Here is a 26,682-nt window from a genome sequence, read left to right as displayed (position 1 = left end):
ACTCGTTGATGATATTCGATAGTGTGACCGGATTAGTGATAATTACAATCGGGTGCCTTGGAAATCAGGCCATGTACAATTCTAGCTATCAGTCACGATAACTAGGGTAGTGTGAATAGAATAATGACGTAATTAAACACAGTGAGCATGTTTCAGTTGTGGTGAAACTCAATGAAAACATGTCACTGATTGGACCGGAAGTGCTGGTGAGACATAATGTGATTTTGGTAAAGTGTGTGTCCACCTCTAGCAGCATCAGACGCCATGCAAAGTCACCACATGTAGGCCGAATGACCGTTTACCATGGCAGTACTGCTTCAAGTTACTCCGGTAACACAGCGAAACTTTCTCGGTGTTCACGTGGCAACCTCAATCTGATTACAATACAGATCTATATTTCGTTTCGTTTTTTTTATACTTTCTATGGCCTAAACTGCATGAAGATCTCACAATTTGTAGTGGGGGGTCACGTCAGGGGTCACACGAGCGGCTTTTGAACCTATGACGTCAGACATTTGATTAACCAATCAGCGTTGATGTTTCTGGTGGGTTACCCACAGTTACGTGCACCTCACGCCAAAAACTCGCCGTAATAGACCGTTTCATTGGCTAATGCCTCACATCATCCAGAACGCCTTATAAACATATTTAGAGATTTGCAGCGGAATTAAAAAGTAATGTTTTTGCCAAGCTCTAAGAAAATCATCATTTGAATGGACGTGAACTCATTTCCCGCCCCCCCCCCCCCCCCAACACACATACGCACACCAGCAACCACTCACCCCACCTCGCCACTGGGGCATCATAAACACTTATTTAGGGATGGGCATTCATAGAAGTTTATGTTTTATAAATATACATGATCATCTTTTATGTCAACATAATCACATTCTCCCCCAATTGTAGACATAGGACCCCCATATCTCAAAAACGCCCCTTCAAACGCCTGATCACCACCCAGATTCGGAATCTAAGCAAAAAACTGGTCTAGACAAACTTGGTCTCATAAATTCACAGCTCGGGTGGCGACTCCCCCCCCCCATCCCCCATCACCCATCACCCCTTCAGCCACCGGACTATAGATCGTTCGATTAGTATTATACATCCCTGGACTGGTAAACCGAGGTGTTCAGTTTACTGTCTTGGTAACCTAGACTGCGTTATGTAAAAATTCCTTACGGAGATTCCAATTGTTAATGCTCGATTTGGTCTGTAGATATAGTCAATAATAGTTCCCTATAGAAGCTACATTAAGCATAGCTCCCTATAGACGCCAAAACATCTACTCAAATATGTAATATTTATATCTGCACGTAATACGAACAAAAATTCTACTATGCCCAAGAAACATCAGATATCACCGGGGTCCCAAAAGATACCAGGAAAAGTCTTTATTATTTTGTACATAAAAAACATATTCCTTCAATGCATTTAAAAATAGATATTTTTTATGTTCACGGTGGTTGAGTTAATTCATTAACCCATTGGGAAGGTTAATTTTACCCAACTAGAAGGGAAACAATACAACTGCACCAGGATTTGATATTAATGGGGTTTTTCTACATAATTCCAATATAGAACAATTTATAGAGTATGCTTTGGTTATACAAAATTGAAGAAAAGGGATTATAGAGCAAATTATCTAAAAACCTTTGTTGCTTCTGGTTTTGGGGGGGGGGGGTGGATGGCTGAATGGTTAGCGCTTGCGCGCTGTATCTTAAAGTCTGTCATTGAGTTAACTTGCGGTTTCGATTCCCCGGTTGTACGTGACAAAGAGTAGGGTCTCCTGTCCAAACTCGTGGGTTTTCTCCGGGTCCTCCGGTTTCCTCCCACTGCTAAAGACCCCTACGCGCTACCGAATTACCGGGAAAACATTTTATCATTGGTACACAGATCGTGTATCATAATGCGAGGCTAGACATATTCCACAAGTCATGTCAAACGCCAACGCCATATTCTTATCTGGAGAGCATGCGCAATAAATGCTATCAGTGTAGACTGGAATAAACAGACGCTAGAGATCGCCATTCGATTGAGACTTCTGACGTATTCCGCAGAATATAACTGATTAGAAATTACAGTAAAACCGGAAACGATTGAATGTAAATCAATTTATATACATTCATGTTACATTATTATATGCGTTGCGATTAACGTGACTCATTGTCTGGAGAGTTCAGTTACCATAGTTACGACACTGTTGATTATTGTTTCATCGTATTACTTGTTTATAGAACAGTGATATAGGTATTTTAAATTTCATTATTTCTTTAGCAGCTCTTTAGTATTGAATTGTAGTAATTGCCACACCTAGTGCATTGGAAGTTCAAGTCGAATAATGCGGATGCTGTATTCTCTTCCATTGGGAGTTTTCGTTCGTTCGTTTCTAGAGTTTTACGTCCACTTCCACTTAGGATGATGTCGTAGACAATCCATTGGGATTGAATATTTGTTTATATTTAAATCGTGATAGGCTACAAAGCGTGAATTAAACTGAGGTATAGTAACACTGACACCTCCGCGATCGATACAAAGAAAACCTAACTGGAAGTTATTTTCTGGATCAAAAGAATTCTCTGTTGTTTTTCTAGAAATTATTTCGTGGCATGAGGTGTTCAGAGAAGAGCTAGCATAGCCTACTTAGATACGACTATTGTAAAACTTAGTTCTTTTCTGGATTAAAAGAATTCACTGAGGGTTTTTTTCGTGGCATGAGGTGTTCAGAGAAGCGTTAGCATAGCCTACTTAGATACGACTATTGTTAAACTTAGTAACTACTTATGCATATAATATAGTGGTGATGGTTGGGAATCCGGTTTTCAAAAGCCGAAGCTAGTTCGTAGATGGGAGCAAGATAGAAGTCCTAAGATCACAAGTGGGCTATACGCAAGTGTAATTACACAAATTGTTAACGGTGTGAACGTCCCGGAAATATTGGAACTTGTATCCCGCTTTTGCGATATCCTTGTTTTGAAGCGACATTTAAATCTCAACGCAAGTTCATAGGGATAATTTTGTACTAATGTAACTTAACGTCAGAGAAATGAAAGTACGAAACCTGTTGATGACGCTTATCTTGATATCTGCCTCGGAATTTATTGTCAAAACAAATGCACAGTGTCCGAAAACCACACATATGAATTTCACCGGTAGTGTATACCGAGAAGGTTTGGTTTTTAGAGAATTAAGTTTGAATTCAACTTTATCATGCTGTAAAGAATGTTTAAAACGATCTTTATGCCATTCTTTTAACTATAATAAAATTGAGAAGATTTGTCAGTTAAATATAGCGCCAACAGAAGAGGAGATGAACCAGACGTTATCTACAGATCCAAATTATGTTTACGGTGAAGCCAGTGCTATTTATAAGGTAATACAGTTATTAGTAATAAAGAAAAATATTGAGAATAGATGCTTTGTAGCCTCACCCCCCCCCCCACACACACACACAGAAACACACCCTCCACACACACCGACCCATACACACCTTCTGTCTAATACTTCAAGACCGAAACATTCACCATAGAAAGCTGTCCAATACATCAAGACCGAAACATTCCCCGGAGAAAGCTGTCCAATACATCAAGACCGAAACATTCCCCAGAGAAAGGTGTCCAATACATCAATTTTTTTATTTCGTCTACTTGGCAAAATAAAGTATCCGAAATCTAATAAACCACTAATTTTACTTTTATTTTAACTGAATACCACGAATTTGTACTGAATTGACTATGGATTAAAACATTTTGCCTGGAGCCACTCTACTTTGTGCGACATTTTTCGGGCATCTATTATTATTTGTGAAAGCAGTTGCAACAGTCTAATTGAATGGTTGGAATTCAGGGCGGCATAGAGTGGGATTTCGGTTACAAAACCATTGGACAACTTTGGAGCTGCTCAACTCACGGGCTAGAATAGCAGGAAAACGCATTTGCGGCGGTTAAATTTTCAAAATTTTCTCCAGCGGGGGCGAGGCCCCCATAACCCGCGATGATTGATTGGTTGTTTGGGATTTAGGTCAGCCAGGTAGGCTATATTGGACCACATTGAAGTTGCTGTATTCAAGGGCTGAAATAGCAGGAAAATGCGTTTGCGGCAGTTAAATTTTAAAAATTACCCCCCAACGGTTAGTTTTGTAATCGGAGTTCAGCTTTAATTAGGCTGTACTAAACTACTTTGAAGTTGCTTTGTTCACGGGCTGGAATAGCAGGAAAACGCATTTCAAAAATTTCAAACTTTTCTTGGGGTCCATACACGGTAAACCCCGCTCTCGCAGAAGACCGGCACCGATGTCTGCAAACCCGAAATTTATTCGGGCATTACGGGTGGTCAGGATTTAAAAGGATTCTGACAACCGTGAGATTTACAAATTTAACGATAAAATGGATAATCGAGAATTAGACTCGATTGTCATGTACCGTTGCTACGACCGATAATAAGCAATCTACGGTATATAAAACTCATAGCCTCGCTCAAAATAAAGTAATTTAAATGAAATTTTCAATGTATTCTTTTTCATTATCTATTTTGGAACTATTATAACAAGAACTGCCAGCTCTTTATCTAAATCTCAAAGAATGCATCTTAAAGATACATTATGGGAGATTCGATAACGAGTTGGCAGTTCTCACTATAATAGTTAAACACTAGATAATGTAAAGACAATTTGTTGAAAAGTTCATTCAAATTGATTCACTATGAACCGAGAACTAAGCGATTGAAATTTCCGCCTAGCCTCGATCATCATTACTAAAGTCAGTACGATAAACAGCATAGTCTCGATTATCCAATTAATCGTTAAATCGTGAAGGAAAGTTATGCAGTAAATCGGCTCATAATCTACTCACGATCGCAGGCTAGCGATGCCATCTAAAGTTGATTATGGTCTAGATAAGTTAATTAATGTCTAATTAATAATTTAGGTAATTCAGGCCTAAAGAAAGACCTGCAATAGACAGATTTAGCTCTTGCATAATGTATGTTTAAATAGAAATTTGTTTTTAACACTGGTCGATGATTTCACATGTAATTTCGTTGGTTGAACTTGACATAGGTGAACTGGATAAAAGTATACTAAATCACACAGTCTGTATGAATCGTGTGTATCTTTTGCAATCTGTTTCACAGAGGATTACGAAAGTCTTCTAATATCTCTGTAAAAGATGACTGCCTTCGACACGTGACGTCATATCACGCGGCGTCAATCATTGCCTCAGTGGCGCGTGCATTGTTTACATAAGACGTTACTGCTTCGGGCAGAATGGTGCCTCTACTCATTTTAATACCCATTTACACTAAAAAGGAAATATTTTTTACGTACAAATACTTCAAACGTCCTTCTTTTTTTCTAATACATAGACAAAATGTTTATTTAAATTATCGGAGGAAAAAAAGTTAATATTTAGGGCCCATTAAAGATACATTAGTTAAGAGTTAAATAAAGAATTAACCATTCTTGCTATAATAATTTAAAAATAGATGATAAGAAAGAAAATATTGAAAATTTCATTCAAATTACTTTATTCTCAGCCAAGTTATCATTGTTTGTAGTTTTGACAAGATGTGTGCACAGTGATAGCCAGGGCACTGGTATAATCGGGACTTAGCCTCGCTTTCCCATTTTTAAATTAAATTTTTTAATGGCGAACCGTTTTAATCTAGTTAAAATCTCGAGTATCCGGTGCCATCGAGGGTAGGTTATGGTCTTGTTTTGTTAATAAATGTCTAATCAATAGTTTATATAACATTTCAGGCCTAAAGAAAGACCTACAATAGGTAGATTTAGCTCTTGCATAGTGTATGTTTAAGTCGCATCCATGTCATCCTTATCAGTGATTGTGACCGGCCTAGCGAATATTCATTGCTGATCAGTGTGTATATTTTGTTTTCAGGGTTTACACCGGAATTGTATTAACCACACGTGTCCTGATTGGTCAGTTTGTGTTTCCGATGGAACAACGACATCGTGTGATACTTCCAGTAAGCTTCTTTAACTCTAATCGGCATGACCACGAAAATAAGTCTAATTAATTTCAAATAAGGTCATATTTATTATGGGAGCTCAGTGAGTAAGACACTGGTTCGCTAACTAGCTTTGTATCGGGTTCGCTCCCTCGCAATCTGATTAAAATACAGATCTATATTTCGTTTCGGTTTTTTTTATACTTTCGATGGCCTTCATGACCAGTTGTAGTGGAAGGTCGCGTCAGGTGTCATACGAGCTTTAGAAATTTATTAATCAATCAGCGTTGACGTTTTAGTGGTTTACCCAAAGTTCCCTGCACCTCACGCCAAAAACTTGCCGTAACAGACCGTTTCAGTGGGTAATCCCTCAAATCATCCAGAACGCGGGTTATATAACAACCCTTCCAGATCCTAGTGTAGTAAAGACAGGTAAAACGAAATTTTGAACTATAAAAAAACGAAACGAAATAGGATCTGTGTATTAATGAGATTGGCTCCCTTGAAATTTGCCCGGTATTTTCCGGCATGGTTTCCACGTGTCAGTGGTGCAGGACGGAGAACCCTTACAAGGAACAGCGAGTAGTCGTTCGAATGGGACAAAAATCCAAGAACTAGTTTACACATTGGTGTGTACGCAGCAGAACCCCTGACAGAATTCGAAAGAGAGAGAGAGAGAGAGAGAGAGAGAGAGAGAGAGAGAGATGGGGTTCAACGTCTACTCGACACAAACTAGGTCATTTTGGGACTAACACATGGTTCAATTTTATTTCAATAATTCGCTTTCGCGTAGGGGTCTTTAGCAGTGGGAGGAAACCGGAATTCGAAATAAGGGCAGATAGCTATGCCACTGTCCAGGCAAAATTTCCCTCATAGCACATCGTCGTTATACCAGTCGGAGCAGAAAAGTAGGACGTTAAACCCCATTTCATTTTATTACATATTTATCATGCCTTCAAAGTATGTTACTCTACAAACTGAAATCCAGCTTGGAAAATCCCAGTGGAATATTTTACACTTGTTGCCATTGTCGTAGTTAATTTTACGTGCAATCGAATGTATACACGGGACCTCGATGTTTGGTGCCATCCGAACTACTATTACGCTGTCCCTTACCAAGTCCTTTGTCCTGTATCACTGACAAGGTGAGTGAAACCACGCCGGAAAATCCAAATGAACTTTGTCGGTTAAAACAGGGATCGAACATGGGACCTTCAGGATAGCGAGCCAACGTCTTACTCACTGGGTCACCGCGGGGCCCATTGTAGTTAAAATTGTCGTACACTGGTATCGTTAAGCCTCCCAAGTCCCAACACATCGGCTTTATACACATATTACTCCGCAGGCGCTTCATACACATATTGTACCATAGGAGCTTCATACACACGTTATACCACAGGAGATTAAGAGAAAGAGAGAGAGAGAGAGAGAGATAGAGAGATGGGGTAAGATCATTTCGTGACTAAAATATGGTTCAATTTTACTTCAATTTTAGAAAACCTACTCCTTGTCACGTACAACCGACAACCGGGGAATCGAAACCACGCCAGTTGACTCAATAATACACCTTATGATACAACGCGCACTTCCTAACCACTCGGCCATCCCCTAGGAGATTAAGACTTCCGGATTCAATTCATTGTTCTGTGTAATAATTGTAATAGTATATGTTGTACAATAGTTTCAATAACTATTTTAAATTTGTATAATTACAGTAGATGTACCTAAAGAGTGTGGTATACCGTGGTCACGCCCATACAGCACCTATACATCTAACGGTTCATCACATATGTCTATAACAGACTATACCTGTAACCAATGGTCGGAATATATGCGCGGTACAACTCAGGCTGTTTGTAGAGCCAATGGAGAATGGGAAAACCCCACCATTGTTTGTGGAGGTAGGAGAACACTGTTTGTTACCCCGTGACCACGCTTTTGTTACCCCCCCCCCCCGTCACACCCTTTTGTTGACCCTAACCACACCACTTTGTTAACCCCGAAACACACCACTTTGATAACCCCTGGCCATACCCATTTGTTACCCCCTGACCACACACGTCTGTTGCCCTCGGTCCACACCCCTTTTTTACTACCTGACCACACTCGTTTTTTACCCCCTAACCACACCACTTTTGTTACCCCCTGACCACACCACACCCTTTTGTTTCCCATGACCACACTGTTTAGTAGCCTCAAGACCACACCACCTTTGTTACCCCTGACCACACCCGTTTGTTACCCCATGAGTGGTATGACCACACCCGTTTTCTATCCCCAGACACCACTACCACACGCTTCCGTTACCCCATGACCACGCTCTTTTGTAACCTCCTGACCACACCCTTTTGTTACCCAGGATGCATCCAACATTTTACAACATTTTCTCCCCGACCACACCCTTTTTTTTTACCCCCTTGCCACACCACTTTTGTTTCTGTTACCCCAACCCCAATATTAAGAAATATATCAGTCTTGTATTTGTTTTTATTGGGTATAGCTCCTCCAGACTGTGGTCAGCCTCCAAGAAGAACTGGAACAACACGTGTCTATAATTCAACCTCTGTTGGTGATGTCGTAACCTACAGCTGTGAAGATTCTTGGACTTATACTTCCGGCTCATATACATCTACCTGTGAAACCAATGCACTATGGACACCGACTCCAAATCTAGTCTGCAATCGTAAGTATGAGTTCGAGAGTAAAGGACTTCCACCTTGCATTCCGTACTTATTACAGTTTCACAGTCTTTTAGCAATTTTGTCACAGCGGTGATGTATGGTGGCTGAAGGGCGACACCACGACATTACGACGTGATACCAATCAGCCACTATAGTAATGCGAATATTTACTGCTGATTAGGTTGATCTTATAGCTGTATAGAACCAGCAATGTTGTAATGTCATTCGAGCACACTTAAGTGGGGTTCAAAATTTCAAAATTTTCTGCGAGAGAACCGATACCCTTTTCTAATGACCTAATATTAAACTTCATCTGTTCGCTTTACTGATGATCTATATAAAATGAAATGAAATGAAATGGGGTTTAACGTCGAACTGTTTTGCTCCGTACTGGGCTAATGAAGACAGGCATACGCCATACAGTGTGCTATGAGGTAAATTTTGTCCGGACAGCGGCACTACGGCCTACTCTTATATCGAATTCCAACTGTCGAGGGATTTTTTACTTGCACAGGACCTCGGCTTTTCGTCTCATCCGAATGACTAGACAGCTGTCCTTGTCAGGCCCTCCGTCCTGCATCACTGACAAGGGGGAACCACGCCAGAAAATCTGGATCAAAATGATCTATATAATATTGTTCCCATTACTATTGACGTAATATTAAACTCCATCTGTTCCTTTTTCTAATGACCTAATATTAAACTATATCCAATACCCTTTGCTATTTGATTTGACTCAAATATGCATTATGTTCGAGCGTTACTAAATATGTCTATTGCCGGTCTTTATTTTGGATTCAAATGTTATATACACCATTATTCAGACGTCTAGTCGTTCGGATGGTACGAGGTCCCGTCTATGCATTGGCATGCACGTAAAAGATCCCTTAACAGTTGGAATTCGATATAAGAGTAGGCCATAGTGCCACTGTCCGGGCAAAACTTCCCCGTCTTCATTAGCCCATTATTCAGACATTTTATGCACATGACAAGCCCATAGTTAACTCTCTAGTCCATCGGATGGCTGAGGACATTTAAATGGATTAGAGCCATTTAAAAAAAACTGAATGATAATCAAGACTTAACCGCAATTGTCAAGTATTGTTTCTACGATATTAAACAATCTACGCTAAATCTTCAAACTATCATTATAAACTAATTTGAGTGAACTTTTGAATATAATCGTTTTGTTATGATCTAGTTTTAACTATTACAACAAGAACGTCAAGAATCTTTATCTAATGCATCCTTAAACTAATACATGTAGGCTTCCATTGCAATCTACCAAACCGTGTGTACGATATTTTACTTGATTAGCTCATTTGGCTTTCAACAAAAACTATTTCCTCTTCTAAATGACTGATTTATTATAGATAGTAAATATTTATTTGCCTTTGTTTCCTCTGGACGTCACACCTTTTAACACCCTTCCATGACCACACCCTTTGTTACCTCAGACCAAATCCCTTTGATAAAGAGAATCTTATCCCTTGCGGGGGGTTGGATGGCCGAATGGTTAACTGTATCACACGGTCTGTCACTGAGTCAACTGGCGGGGTTTCGATTCCCCGGTTGTACGTGACAAGGAGTAGGGTCGCCTGTCCAACCTCGTGGGTTTTCTCCGGGTCCTCCGGTTTCCTCCAACTGCTAAAGACCCCTACGCACAAGCGAATTATTGAAATAAAAATCAAAGCATATGTTTGTCCCGAAATGACCTAGTTTGTGTCGAGTGGACGTTAAACCTCATTTCTCTCTCTCTTATCCCGTGCGTTACCTCTGACCACACCCCTTTTGTTTTTATTACCCCGCGGTCAATGTATCAGTCTTTTATTTGTTTTTATTGCCTATAGCTCCTGTAGATTGCGGTCCGCCCCCTTCAAGGACTGGAACAACGCATGTCTATAATTCAACATCTATTGGTGATGTCGTAACCTACAGCTGTAAAGACACGTGGATTTATTTTTCCGGGTCCTATGCATTCACCTGCGAGGCAAATGAAGAATGGACACCGACCCCAAATCTATTCTGTATTCGTAAGTATTTTTACAACATACATCGGCTTAAGACTTCCCCGAGCACATCATGTTTACGGCTGCGTGTTGTCTTGAAGAACACACTGGCTGACCAGGAGGTACGGGCTTCAATCCTGGTGTCGACCGAGAGCGTGGTACCCCCTGATAAGTGCTGTAGGACAGAGGGTCTGGCATGGGAAATGAAATGATATGAAATGGAGTTTAACGTCCTACTGTTCTGCTCCTAACCTGGGCTACAGGCAGTGTAAAGTCGCTTAAATGGGAGGGAGGAGTGGTATCAATCAACTGTTATAGACGGTTGGGGGATCACTATCTGTTATAGTAGGAGGGGAGGGGGAAGGCAGTCAATCATCTGTTATATGATGGAAGGTAGTTACTTTAGTAACGAAAATAAGAGAGCAGGTAGGGCTCTCATATTTTCGTTACTAAAGTAACTAGATGGAGGGTAGCAATCACCTATTACAGGGTGGGGTTAGGTATCAATCATCTGCTACAGGGTGGGGCATCAATCATTTGTTATAGAGGGGAGGGGGGGGGGGTAGTTCATCTGTTACAGGGTGGGGGCATCGATCATCTGTTACAGGGTGGGAGTATCAACCATCTGTTACAGTGGGGTTGAGGGTTGAGGGTATCAATCATAATTATGTTATAGAGGTGGAATCAATCATCCGTTATAGGTGGTGGGTACCAAGCATCTGTTAACTGAGGGGGGGGGTATCAATCATCTGTTACGGGGGGTGAGTGAGGGGTACGGTATCAAACATATGTTATTGGTTGTGGGTATCAATCATGCATCTTTTACAAAGGGGGAGGGGGGTATCAATCATATGTTATAGGCGGATGGAGCTGGAATCAATCATCATTGGTGGGTACCAATCATCTGTCACAGGTGGGTTATCACCATCTGTAATCAATCATCTGTGATAGGTAAAGAGCGGGTTAGTGGGTTGTATGTTATGGGCTTGGTATCCATCATTTGCTTAAGTGCTAAAGCCACAGCACTTGAAGGGATTAAAATAAAACTTCTTACTACTGCCTGACTATATATTATAAAAGTTCTTACTACTGCTGGACTATATTATATATATATATACTATTCAAAAAAAGTAGGGGATATTTGATTTTGGGGGCATAATACTAAAATATGCAAATGACTACGAAAAAAGTCACTATAGAACCTAACAGAAGAAACATTTCCAGTTACATGTGACGCCCAAACGCACCAATAGCTTCCGCATGGAATGCAGGTGATGCTTGGGATCATCATGGGGGTCCAACCCAAGATTTGCACGACTCTGACTTTGAATGTTACAGTCATTGTGACATTGAATTCCAGGGTGGAAACATCAGTTTAATTGTTTTAGTGACCAGAAAACAAATTTTGATATGCGTCGGCTTACCCAAAATGAAAGGTTACGTGCCCTTGGCATGCTACAGATCGGCACAACACAGGCGGTTGTGGCGCGGACGATGAATGTTTCTCAGTCTGTCATAAGCAGGCTATGGTCCAGATACCGTGATACACAATCTGTACAGGACAGACCACGCTCAGGTCGACCAAGGGCGACAACTCAAGCCCAGGATCGATTTATCCGTACCTTGGCCTTGAGAAATCGTGTCATCACAGCAAATCAGATCAGCGCTCGTCTTCAAACAGACACTGGTGTGAGAGTGAGTGGCCAGACGATTCGGAATCGACTGCATAGGGGTCACCTTCGCGCCCGACGTCCTCGCGTGATCCCTTGTTTGAGAGATCATCACATTCAGGCAAGACGTCGTTGGTGTAGGGATCGCCAACACTGGGATAATCGACGCTGGAGCAATGTGATGTTTTCAGATGAGTCAAGGTTCACTGTTGATTTTTTGGACAGACGTAGGAGGGTGTGGCGTCGTCGAAACGAGCGCTTCCAAGACGTTAACGTCATCAGACATGATCGATTTGGGGGTGGTTCTGTTATGGTGTGGGGAGGCATCACTGTTGCTGGAAGAACGGCTTTACATGTTGTTGCAGGGCGTGTTACAGGCCAGTACTACAGGGACAACATCTTGGCAGTCCATGTTGTGCCGTTCGCATGACGTCATGGCCGCCGTTTCATCTTCCAGGATCGTTACAGGTTACCTCCAACAACAGAACATCACCACATTACCTTGGCCAGCACTGAGTCCCGACCTCTCCCCCATCGAGCATGTCTTGGACATGCTTGGACAGAGGTTACGTCAACGTCAACAACGTCCTGCCAATGTCCAAGAACTTGCTGCTGCGTTGCAACAGGAATGGGACAATCTGGACCAAAATGACCTTAGACGTCTCATTAGGAGTATGCCACGTCGGATCAATGCTTGTTTGGCAAACAGAGGAGGATTTACCCGTTACTGACTTGGTTGTGATGCTGTGGTAACTTTGCTGTTTGACCCCCGGGTATCATTTTACCCTTATAATGGTCAGTCTGTGCCTTACTTAGTCTAACGATCATTTGGAATAAATCGATGAATGTGAACTTCATTTCATTTTGTCATTTGTTTCTTCGTCAGTTTCATTAGGTGACTTTAATAACACTTAAAAATCAAATATCCCCTACTTTTTTTGAATAGTATATATATATATATATATATATATATATATATATACTATAATATATAGTCAAGCAGTAGTAAGAAGTTTTATTTTAATCCCTTCGAGTGCCTGTGGGTAAAGCATACATATTAATAATGTTTTATTGTATTTGATTTTCTTTAGCTACACAGTGTGTTGCTTCGACAAGTGGTGGTGGCTACATTTATGTGGGATCTGTTAACGTCACAGGCACTGGTACACCTTGTTTGCGTTTTGATCATCCTAATTCTGTTTATGACTCTATAGACCTGTTCCCTTATGACACGAGTATGGATCAGATAGGAAACCAATGTCGACCTACTAGTGACCCTAATTATAGACCATGGTGCTACTATAAGTTTACATTCATAATTAGGGATTGGGACTATTGTGATGTACCTTTATGTAATAACTGAACACGACAAGCTTTCAAATTATGTTCTCTTTTCTTCCATTCTCTCATTGTACACTTCGTGGCGTATATCTGTCTCAATTGTACACTGCATTGTGTATAATATACACGGAAACAGATGCGTATATTTGTTCCGGTTCGTAACTCCCCCCAAAAAATTCAATTTTAAGGCCTCAGCAAAATTTGATGATGGCTGAATATGAGTGCGAGACGATTTCCTGAGGCTGGTGTTAAACATTCCTGACATTTTTATTAACTCGTTATTTTCAGAGATGAAATTACAGAATTGGGATGTCGGGAATTGTCTCAAATCTTATTTGACAGAGATTATAATCAGATATGCCACAAAATCGCATTTTTGGGGTTCATTTTTCAAAATTTTCCAGGGGGAGAGCCCCCGGACACCCCGTCCGGACTCCGCGGTCAGTAAAAGGGGCCGCACCGACCCTGGAGCCCGGGCCCAATCCGCCCCTGATGATAATTGGTGTAATTTATTGTATATCATAAATTGATCACATGTTCAGACATTGATCTCTAATTGATTCTACTACTGATCACCAGTTGATCAGTTGCCCAATCTGATTAAAATAAGGATCTATATTTCGTTTCGTTTTTTTATACTTTCGATGGCCTACACTACATAAAGATGTGACAAGTTATATAGGTCACGTCAGGGGTCAAAAGACCGACTTAGAACCCTATGATGTCAGACATTTGATTAACCAAACAGCATTGGTGTTACTAGTGGATTACCCACAGTTCCGTGAAAAATACGTCTAAAGCTCGCCGTAACAGACCGTTTCATTGGCTTATCTCGGACACCATTCGGAACACGAGTTAAATAACAACTCTTCCAGATCCAAGTGTAGTAAAGAAAGTAAAACGAAATTTTGAACTATAAAAACGAAACGAAATAGGATCTGTGTTTTAATCGGATTGCCAGTTGCCATATTAAATAGATTAATCACATGGTTTAAAGGGACATTAACACTCTTGCTGGCTTGACAGCTCCAGAAAATAAAAAATAGCCTTATTCTAAGTACTAGATGTGTTAGTGTCTTACCTGTTGTGTAAATTATCCATTAAATCCTATTTTACTTGTTCAGAGGGTTCAAAAATATTTTTAAATCCAAGGCACATTTGAAAAGCTTTACAACAGGCTTTTCAAATCATTTAGTTGAATTTTTCCAATTTTTTAAATTAGGTGTGTTAAGATGAAATTTGTATCATCAATTAATTGGAATATTGTAAAATAGTACAATTTGTTGACCAGAATAAAAATTGGGACATATTATTCAGTTACAAGAGCGGTATTTAGCCTTTATCTAATTGTAATGTATTTTACTTCTTATTCAAGAATACACACCTTTTTATAACTCTTTTAATAATCATCCTTCGATGGGGAAAAACGACCTTCTGTCATTGGTGTGGGGTGCATCCCTATTGGGCGTGAACAGCCGCCCATTTTCGGGAAAAATAATAACCCATCTGTGGGGAGAATAACCATCCACCTTGCGTGGAGAATAACCCTCTAACTTGGTGGGGGGGGGGGAATAACCATCCATCTAGGGGGTAGAATAACCATCCAACTTAGATGTAGAATAACCATCCATCTAGCGGGTAGAATAACCATTCACCATGGTGGGGGGGGGGGGAGAAAATATCTGTCTTGGGGGGAATAACTGCTAATCTACCATCCGTGAAATTGCAGCATTGTTTTCCCCTTGTTGGTGGTGCAGGGTGGACTGTCTGGCAGGGGGGACAGCTACTGGTCCTGGTCATTTGGATGCTACGAAAACCAAAAGTCCCATGTACACATTGGCATTCACGTAAAAGAAGCCATGATAGTTGTTTTTCGGTGAAGAGCCGACACAGAAACGCAGCTAATCGGGTGCCACTTCCCTCATAGCGCTGCAGGGGCGCCACGGTGGTTCAGTGCGTAAGACGTTTGTCGTTGGCTCGCTATGCTACAGGTTCCGTGTACGATCTCTGTTGGCCAAGAAAGTTCATCAGGATCTTCTGACACGGTTCCTCTTTGTCAGTCGTACAGGATTGAAGGCCTGGCAAGGGGCAAGAGAGAGAGAGAAATGGGGTTTAACGTCCACTCGACACAAACTAGGTCATTTCGGGACTAACATGGTTTAATTTTATTTCAATAATTCACTTGCGCGTAGGGGTCTTTAGCAGTGGGAGGAAACCGGAGGACCCGGAGAAAACCCACGAGGTTGAACAGACGACCCTACTCCTTGTAACATACAACCAGGGATTCGAAACCACGCCAGTTGACTCAATGACAGACTTTATGATACAGCGCGCACGTGCTAACCATTCAGCCATCCAACCCCCCGCCTCGCAAGGGATAACGTATAGTCGTTCAGAGGTCCCGTGTACACATTGGCGTCTACGTAAAAGGTCCCTTGGCAGTTGGAATTCGATACAAGAGTAGTTCATAGCGCCGCTGTCCGGGCAAAATGTCCCATTTCCTTTCATATAGCACTGTATGATGTAAGCTGTCTTCATTAGGCTAGTTAGCCTGAACAGTAGGGCTACAGAAGGGGACTACATAAAACTATTTTATATCAATTTAAATGTTTAATATATGTAAATATAAATATATGTTAAAGCCAATAAGTCATATTACACACCAGTATATTACTGCATCTAACATAGACACACAATTTAATAGAAGTTAAATCTTGAAATGATCAGTATCTGTTTACTGAATGATAATTTGATATATTTATTGTATTACCAGTAAAATATTGTTGTACAGGTTCATTATGTACCGGTAATTTATGTAAATTAGCTATAATAAAAATCTACACACCCTGAATTACAGAGTGTTCCTGTTCTATAACTACAAATCATCCATGATTTAGTCAAACATCAAGCAGATCGACACCAAAATCACAAGCCTAATGTCGTCTTCGTGGAGCGACATGATTTTGATTTTTTATGGTATAATATGCTAATTGAACAGATAGTAAGGTATAAGGAATAATAAAAATGGTGGTTATCACTAGCCCAATTGTAGACAATTGACATATAGCATTATGTTGTTTATTAGTACTGTATATAATAATTTTGGTTGGATTAATAACGTTAAATCGGTCCTAGATATGATGATGGGTTAGTTGTATTTTACGTCCGCTTCCACCGAGGTGATATCGCAGACAACTTCGGGAGAAGGATTGGCTCTGAGGGCCGTGCGACCCGCTGCTAGCTTCGGAAGAGGGAATCCTAGAGCGGGAGCCCGCCAGGTGGCATATTAATTTGGTCCTAGATAATGCTGGTCTTTCTTATATATGGCACCAACAGGGTCAAAATGTTAATCGCAAATGGTTGAAGCAAACGTTATTAAAAAAGTTAAAAGGTGAGTTTGTGCCGAACTGGAATACAAAAATATTAGAAAGTAGTAAATGTTTTAATTACAGAATATTTAAGAAACAATTTGAATTAGAAGACTACATGTTAAATCTACCCACAAAATATCTCAAAATTGCGAAGTAGAAGTCATAGATTGCCTATTGAGATTTTATCCTATACCAATATACCAAGACAGGAAAGAAACACTAGGGACCGGGTATCATTCAGATTTGATGAAAAAAGGAAAGAAACTGAGCTTACCATCTATAATCTAATACACATATTCAGTTAATAGATTGCCATGCAGGAAGTATTAAATACCATCAAGATTCATCAAATAACGCCAGTTTGTGCTACCGTTTAGTTTAAGAAACATTATTTAGTTTTGACACCGGTCATCTAGTTTATGACCATTTAGTTTAGTTTTGATATTGGTCATCCAGTTTATGACCATTTAGTTTCATAAACTAGACAACCGATGTCAAACTAAACAGTAGCACAAACTGGGCGTTTTTTGATGAATCTTGATGGTATTTAATACTTTCTGCATGGCAATCTATTAACTGAATATGTGTATTAGATTATAGATGCGTAAGCTCAGTTTCTTTCCTTTTTTCATCAAATCTGAATGATACCCGGTCCCTAGTGAAAATTTCATCTATGTAGACTAAAAATAGGAGACGAATTCCATTATTTGTTAGAGTGTTCATTTTTTGCTGACTACAGGTCTCATTATGTAAAGAAATATTATTTCCAATTTCATCTACACATAAAATGAATAGGTTATTGCATGTTAAAGGTAACAAACTAATAAAATAATGTAAATTCATTGAAAATATATTGTCATTTTTCTCGGTCTCACAAAAGTAAATACTGTTAAGAAAAAGTCTGATGTTTAATAAAATGTATAGATATTATTTTAAGAGGGTGAGGGTTTAATGTCCAATTGACACAAACTAGGTCATTTTGGGACTAACATATTGTTCAATTTCATTTCAATAATTCGCTTGCGCGTAGGGGTCTTTAGCAGTGGGAGGAAACCGGAGGACCTGGAGAAAACCTACGAGGTTGGACAGGCAACCCTACTCCTTGTCACGTACAACCGGGGAATCGAAACCACGCCAGTTGACTCAATGACAAACCATATGATGCAACACGCACGCGCTAACCAATCTGTCATCCAATACACCGCTTGGATGTCTAATAACTATCACATTAATTTTATTATTATTGGGTAGTCTATAAAATCATCATTTCCTCACATTGTAAATAATCAGTAAGAAATAAAGTTACAATTTCATATTTTTAAGTTATATTTTTAAAATGTATTAAAATAAAGCCCTAAAATAGATGGTATCTATAAACAGTCCTACCTTGTTAAAGAATAATCCTATTAATCCTATAATTCACTATTGCCAGTTGAGAAATTGGCAAAAATATCATTTTCAACTTCAAATTTAAACGTTTGAAGACAGCTATTCCATGGTGGTGAAAGGGGAAAACAAGGGAGGTAATTGTGTTATTATTTCCGGTGTGAAGATTTTTAAGTGTGAGAAAGATAACCTATGATCGTATAATAGTGAGTTGACAACCTATTGAGCAAAATACATAGAAATAATTATGTTTTAAATCCCTTAGAAAATATGAAATTGTAACTTTAAACAAAACATATAGAATAATCAAATATTAAGTATAGATAACAATCTCTGGTAATGATCAAATTAATTATAAATTATTCATATGGAATACAACTCTGTATACACTAATAAATATAACAGTAACAATAATAAAATCTAAATAATTTATAGCAGTGATTAATTTTGTCTCCACTTATGTTATGTTATGTATTGATTGGTTCATTTGTATGAGCATGCCCAGAAAAGTTATTTCTGGTAACTCATCTTTGAGTATATCACTGGTACATCAGCTGTTATGTATTAGAGGTGTTCTCTACTACACTGCCTGGTTTCATTTCTCCAACCAGTCCAACTGATGTATACAACAGCTGTTATGCAATAAATGTGTTCTCTACTACACAGCCTGGTTTCATTTTCCCAACCAGTCAAACTGATGTATACCCAGACTCCTGATTCATGTTTACAAAGGTCACAGACGCTGTCAGCAATTAGAACCTTTCAGTATTGTGATGAATACTTTAGCGCATTATAATACTCACTCCAATCAATATCGTGAAGCTATGATCATTGTCGACGACGACAGACGAACATTACTCTACACCACAGCCACAAACTGTTTTTGATTTACAGAAAATGCCGATATTACTGTTACGATTATTCATGCTGCAACTCGTTTATTTTATATTTCGATGGTTATGATTCGTCGGCTGATACAACATTTAAATAAAGTTTATCTGAGTAAAACGCTTTCACGAGTTGACTAAGTAACGAGACAGCGTGACCGAAACACATCCGCTCATCGTCAATAAAAACACACAACATATTACACTGATCCTTGTACTCGATGTATTCACGATTAGTCTTTAATGTCTGTAATGCCAACATTGTTTGTTTAGCTGCTGGTGTAGTAGATGTTTTCTGTGAAGCTGTCATTCGGATGGTTGTAACGCTGATTATCTGAGAGGCTAAGAAGGCTGCTAATACTCTCACTGTTATACGGAATCTGAAAGCGAAATTATAATAATTTTCAAGAGAGAAAGAGAGAGAAATGGGGTTTAACATCCACTTGACACAGACTAGGTCATTTTGGGACTAATATGGTTCAATTTTATTTCAATAATCTGCTGGTGTGTAGGGGTCTTTAGCAGTGGGAGGAAACCAGAGGACCCGGAGAAACCCACGAGGGTGGACAGGCGACCCTACTCCATGTCAACCGGGGACTCGAAACCCCGCCAATTGACTCAATGACAGACATTATGATATAGCGCACATGCGCTTCCCCCACCCAATCACAGAAAGAGTAATATACCATAATAACCACACTTCCCCGACCCAATCACAGAAAGAGAAATATACCATAATAACCACACTTCCCCGACCCAATCACAGAAAGAGAAATATACCTTTAATAACCACACTTCCCCCACCCAATCACAGAAAGAGACATATACCATAATAACAACTCTGTCATCCTTCCCCGCAGAGGCGTAGCCGTGAAATATATATTGGGGGGGGGGTCCGCAAATGAAATTTTATAAAATGTTGACAATCTGTGACGCCGGAGGCACAAGGCTCCGATATAGCGCGATAGGGAGAGTGTGGGAGGGTCACCCTCTCACTGCAGGGGGGTCGGGGGGGCCACCCCCATAAATTTTTTTAAAAGTTTCAGTTTGGGCATATTTTACGGGGTTAAACTAAAACATCACACCAACATATTGGGATATTTACAGGTTTTATACAGATAGAATCTTAACTAATCCTAATAATTGTTGTAAATAAATAGGAGTTAGGGCCTACTATGTAAATTTTTTGGGGGGTCCAAGAATATTTAGACCACCCCAGAACACCCCCCACCCAATCACAGGAAGAGAAATCTACTATAATAAACACTGAATGTAAACAAAGCTTCATATTCCTTATAATTAAACAATCTCAGGCCTAGATTGAAACTCAAATATTTTAAAGATTCAAAATTTTCATTTGCTGAGAACTAAACTAAAATCCTACCACATATTTTAGTTCTTAGCCAATGAAAATGTTAAATATTTAGAATATTTAGTTTAAATTTAGTGAATAAGAACCTAGATTTTTACATTGCAATATTCATGATTTGGAACTACTTAAAATACAAGAAATAGTGACAACGGTACCTTAAAGAGAGTTGAGACTTTCGTCCGAACCCGATAGCTCCGAGTAGACCACTAGAAGTTCGGTCTTCACCCAGTATCTGTAAAGCTGCTATTAACCTGTATAATAATTTAACACACTCTTGTTTCGAACCATCTCTTTCTATATAATATTTCATTAACTGTAATAACTTCCACCACCATATTAACAATTTACTTTCATTTTCACACCTGAAATATAAACATCAATAATTTACTTTCATTCTCACACCTGATATATAAACATCAACAATTTACTCTCATTATAACACCTGAAATATAAACATTAACAATTTACCCTCATTCTCACACCTGAAATATAATCTTGTTGAAACATCACAGTGAAATAAACCATAGTGATTGTTATCCATAAATAGTGTGTTATTCGATTATGTTCCAATTACTAAATGACATTCAAAGAACAATTTACTCTCTTCACACACCTGAAATATAAACATCAACTATTTACTCTCACACCTGAAATATAAACATCAACAATTTACTCTCACTCTCACACCTGAAATATAAACATCAACAATTTACTCTCATTCTCAAATTTGAAATATCAAGAAATCAAATTTCCCAGTGTTCAATTTTATTTCAATAATTCACTTGCGCGTAGGAATCTTTAGCAGTGGGAGGAAACCGGAGGACACAGAGAAAACCCATGAGGTTGGACGGGCGACCCTACTCCTTGTCACGTTCGTCCAGGGATTCGAAACCACGCCAGTTGACTCAATGACAGGCCTTATGATACAGCACGCACGTGCTAACCATTTGGCCATCCTACCCCCCCCCGCGCAGCATATAACAGTCAGGTTATTTGCAGTTCATATTGACCCGACTATCTGAAGATCGCCATAGTTACTGACTGTATCCTCACAACCCAGCCTGTCAAATAGGAAACAAGTATATTTTACCCTGGTTTAACTCGTTCTGTCCAATCAATCGTCATCTCCATCAATTGGAATTCATCGGCTAGACTCTGACAGAATGGTATCTGTTGTAATAGATATGTCTGTAGTACCAGGTAAGCACCCTGATTAATAGCATCTTTAATAAATCCAGCATGGTTAGTCTCTGGTATCTGAAACGCTGCTAAAATAGGCGTCCATTCCTGTTTGTTTCTTTCTGAAATTTATATAAAAGATTTATTATGGTATACAAAATTAACAGGTTGATAAAATATTAAAAATTCCATAACACCACGATGGAGGTTTGTCAGGCATCTCATAATCCGCCTACCAGCAGCAAAATTGTCTGTGTTATCTCTAAGATCATTGTTACCAAATCCTGCTTTTTACACTTTTCTAAACAATTCCTATATATCATCCGAAATTTGAAAATCAAAAATGTTATAGGAAAGATAACTCTATATTCAATCAAGTTTTTTAAGCTTTAAATACATTATATCAAGCACTCTGTTCACAAGAGTTTAACAAACTGAATGAAATCGAATTGATACAAGAGTTTAAAGTTACAATTTCATATTTTTAAGTTTTATTTTTAAAATGTATTAAAATAAAGCCCTAAAATAAATCGTATCTATAAACAGTCCTATCTTGTTAAAGAATAATCCTATTAATCCTATAATTCACTATTGCCAGTTGAGAAATTGGTAAAAAATCATTTTCATCTTCAAATTCAAACATTTGAAGATAGCTACTCCATGGTGGAGAATAGAAAACAAGGGAGGTAATTGTGTTATTATTTCCGGTGTAAATGAGTTTTAAGTGTGAGAATGATACCTATGATCGTATAATAGTGAGTTGACAACCTATTGAGCAAAAGACATAGAAATAATTATGTTTTGACTTTCTTAGAAAATATGAAATTGTAACTTTAATAAATTGAATGAAATCGAATTGATAACACAGTAATTGGTGCTCAAAGAGTTATGAATATTGATAAGTTTACTCCTGATTAATAATCCCAGCAAATCGTTAAATGCTCCATTGACACTCCTGTGTTTACAGAAGTCAAAATATCACTGGAAAGATAACTCCACAAAAAAACCTTCACAATTTAGATACAGAATGCACAAGCAATTTATCAGTTTCTGACATTTGAGTTGGATAACATCGACTTTAAACCTGACATGAATTACTGATTTTAATTTCGTGGGTGTTTTCAAATGTGGCAGGTATACTTTAATTTCAAATTAGCCTTTTGATAAGACCTTATTTTAATACAGTAATGTACTAAATTGTGAGAGAGCAAGAGAGAGAGAAAGAGAGGGAGAGAGAGAGAGATGGAGTTTAAAGTCCACTCGATACAAACTAGGTCATTTTGGGACTAACATAATTCAATTTTTTATTTTTTTATATTTTTTTAATTTCAATAGTTCCAATGCACTTAGGGGTCTTTAGCTGTGGGAGGGAACTGAAGGACCCAGAGAAACCCCATGAAGTTGGACAGACGACCAACCTCATTGTCACGTACAAGCGGGGAATCGAATCACAGACCTTACGATCCAATATGCATGCATTGACCATCATTCGTCCACCCACCCCCCCCTTGAAAAAGAGCATCTATAAAAATTTCATTTATTTGAGCTATATAAATATAGTAACTTACCACATTTAAAGAGAACATCTATACAAGTTTCTGTTATTTGAGCGATATGAGAATATGATGCTAGATGCCGTGATGAAGCTTTGATAAATGGTAACAATAATAAACTTTGTGGTGAGGATTCTATCCACTGATTAATGGTTGCTATTATTAGATCTTTCCATGGTCCCTGGGGATTTCCGTTATTCAACAGACTTAGAAACACTCTCATTAATTCGACTGCTTCAATATCTTGGTTTCTCCAGTCAACAACTGAAACGAAATGATATAAAAGAATTGATAAAGAAATATACAGGAGACAGTGTGATTGGCTTTTCTAAACTTGGTTTCTCCTATCAACGAATGAAACAAGGTAATGTCAATTGTCTTGATTATCCATTTTTACGTTTAATTATTTTTCAAAAATGTATTCCAATCCGCTAGTGATGACATCGGGAGTTGATTATGGTCTGGATAAGTTAATTAATGTCTAATTAATCATTTAGATAACAGACGGGTATACAACATGCAGTGTGCTATGAAGGTAATTTTGTCTGAGCAACTGCAATACGACCTATTCTTATATGGAATTCCAACTGACAAAGGATCTTTTACGTGCATGCCAATGTATGCACGGGACCTCATTTTTTTGTCTCATCCGAATGACTAGACAGCTGTCATTGCTTGGCCCTCCGTCCTGCACCATTGATAAGGGGAAACCATGTCAGAAAAATTTTCTAAAACAGCTGTGGTTTTGAGATCAATAAGACAGCAGAATGTGGTTGAAGTTAAAGTTGTGTGATTGTTGTTAGAATTTATGAAAAAGAGCAATATCTGCCATCTGATTAATCAACGAGAGTACTATGAAGCAGGAACCAATGGACGAAAGCATCGCAGCCATCTTGGAAATAAGTATAAAAGTACTATGGACAAGGAAAAGATCAAAGTACGTCAATTCATGTACAATTGTCCAAGGAACAAGCATGCCAAGTTTTATGTCAATTGTAGTCAAATTGGGGGAGACTTTGGATTTTTTGAAAGAGCGTCGCACCCCTCCCCCCTACCCAAGAAGAAAAAGAAGAGAGAGAGAGAGAGAAATGGGGTTTAACGTCCACTCAACACAGACTAGGTCATTTCAGGACTAACATGTTTTTTTAAAAATTTTATTTCAATAATTCGCTTGTGCGTAGGGGTCTTTAGCAGTGGGAGGAAAACGGAGGACCCGGGGAAAACCCACGAGGTTGGACAGGCGACCTTACTCCTTGTCACGTACAACTGGGGATTCGAAACCACTCCAGTCGACTCAATGACAGACTTTATGATACAGCGCGCGCACGCTAACCATTCAGCCATCCAACCCCCCTAGAAAAAGAAGAATAAGATGAACAGGGTTTAAGGCATAGTTCCTGGTTCAAAAGGGAATTATTTATAGATTATTATGTTTAAACCATTACCTGAACTTTCAACATGTTCAATATCAGAGAGTAGGTTAACTATAACAGTAGAGAAATTATCAGGGTTAACATCGTCTAGATAGGTACACTGACATAATAATGATGTGACAGTATGTATATACATCTGTCGTTTAGCTTGTAAATCCCCAGACCATGATCCACTTAATTCAGCTGTAAAACATCCAGCTTTCTTCATTAACCTATAAAGATACAATTAAAGAGTGAATAGATGATTGAACAAGAGGTAAATCCGCTTATGGCAGGTCTTTCATTAGGCCTGAAATAGTTTCTAAATTAGAACCTATCTGGTGCTCTACGCTCATTCGTGATTAAATCAAGAAATGGATAATCGAGACAATGTTTTTTATCGTACCGACTTTAGTAATGCTGATCGAAGCTAGGCCCAAAATTCAATCGCTAAATTCTCGGTTCAGAGTGGATCAATTTGAGTCTGTCTGTCATTGACTCAACTGGCGTGATATTGATTCTCCAGTTGTACGTGACAAGGTGTAGGGTCGCCTGTCCAACCTCCTGGGTTTTCTCCGGGTCCTACGGTTTCCTCCCATTGCTAAAGCGAATTATTGAAATAAAATTAAACCATATGTTAGTCCCAAAATGACCTAGTTTGTATCAAGTGGATGTTAGATTCCATTTCTCTCTGGTTGCTAATATATGTGGTTTGTTATTAATTGAAATGTATATTGATTGCTAATACATATTAATTGTGGTTTGTGGTTTTACACAAAATGTAATAGTATCATTGATCAAGTTTGCCCAATAAATGCATGAATATATGTAAGTTGTGGGATTTTTTTTTACACAAAATATAATAACGCCATTGATTAAGTTTGTCTCATAAATACATTAATAAGCTACATTACATCATAGTACTTCTATACATACGCTAAACCACGTGATGAAGGATTGGATCGTTCTGCTAACACACATTTCGGTTCAGCTGTCATGAGAAAGACATTACTAGCATTTCTATAACTTGATAATGTTATAAAATTCCATTGTCTCGATTCCATCTCTGATAAAAGTTGAACTGTTTCTTGTTTCTGTATAAAAACAAATAAATATAAATGATCAAAACAAGTAAAAAAAAAAAACTAATAATTATTTTTCATCTTAATATATACTCTTCAAAAAAAGTAGGGGATATTCAGAAACAATACAAAACTGAGGATATGCACTGCTGTTTTTATTAGAGGTAACCAGTGTATGTTAATAACAGGCCAATTGCCATCAAATGAAAATAAACAGTTCATATGGGCGGCTTATCTGACGGCCCCATTTCACTCTCAAAGAGATACACGGTCAAAAGTGAAAATGGACGTTTTTGATTTTTGTCTTAATAATGAGTAATTGCTCCACCAATCCCCAGACATTCAGCAATTTGTTGTGGTCAATCTGACCCACTCCTCTTGCAGTGCCACGGCCAATTCTTGCAGTGTTGTCGGTTGATGTTGACGTCAACGAACACGTCTCCCGATCAAATTAAACGTAACACACTAAAGCAAAGATACGCTAAACAGTAAATCTTATGCAAGAACCGATAGGAAAGCAAACATGGATAGATAAACCAGCATGCAGCAGTTTTTATCAACCCTTCCTTGAAGTGTCAAATTTGACAATAATGAACCCTTCCCACGTGTATGGCGCTATTGCGTGTCGCATGTGCAGCTCAGTGGTTCTGTTGGGGCGATAAGTTCTTCATCTGTGAACATACTCTCAAAGCATGTCTAGTGTCCATGACTATTTATCATATCACAACCTGCATAGGTATTTGCATCTGAACATCCCTTACTTTTTTTGAAGAGTATA

At 38.8% G+C, this 26,682-nt stretch overlaps 1 protein-coding gene and 1 long non-coding RNA gene across 2 annotated transcripts in view; one reads left to right on the top strand and one right to left on the bottom strand.

The window, feature by feature from the left end:
- The first annotated feature begins 5,895 nt into the window (after positions 1-5,895).
- Positions 5,896-8,557, top strand: LOC126828908 (uncharacterized). Its single transcript, XR_007683293.1, has 3 exons — positions 5,896-5,979; positions 7,677-7,862; positions 8,462-8,557. It is a non-coding gene; the product is annotated as an uncharacterized LOC126828908 (long non-coding RNA).
- A 7,695-nt stretch (positions 8,558-16,252) lies between these two features.
- Positions 16,253-26,682, bottom strand: part of LOC126828094 (ectopic P granules protein 5 homolog) — a 51,118-nt gene continuing 40,688 nt past the window's right edge. Inside the window, exons 40-45 of the mRNA XM_056102378.1 lie at positions 25,759-25,916; positions 24,856-25,055; positions 23,426-23,674; positions 21,769-21,979; positions 20,834-21,040; positions 16,253-19,686 (exon numbers count right to left, since the gene is read on the bottom strand). Coding sequence (XP_055958353.1) covers positions 19,377-19,686; positions 20,834-21,040; positions 21,769-21,979; positions 23,426-23,674; positions 24,856-25,055; positions 25,759-25,916 — 1,335 coding nt within the window. The 3' untranslated portion in view covers positions 16,253-19,376. The remainder of the gene's footprint in view (positions 19,687-20,833; positions 21,041-21,768; positions 21,980-23,425; positions 23,675-24,855; positions 25,056-25,758; positions 25,917-26,682) is intronic.

The sequence above is a fragment of the Patella vulgata genome, chromosome 7 (assembly GCF_932274485.2).
Source record: "Patella vulgata chromosome 7, xgPatVulg1.2, whole genome shotgun sequence".
NCBI classification, from domain to species: domain Eukaryota; kingdom Metazoa; phylum Mollusca; class Gastropoda; family Patellidae; genus Patella; species Patella vulgata.
Note: the sequence above shows the minus strand (reverse complement) of the source record. Positions and strands in the feature narration are given on the sequence as shown.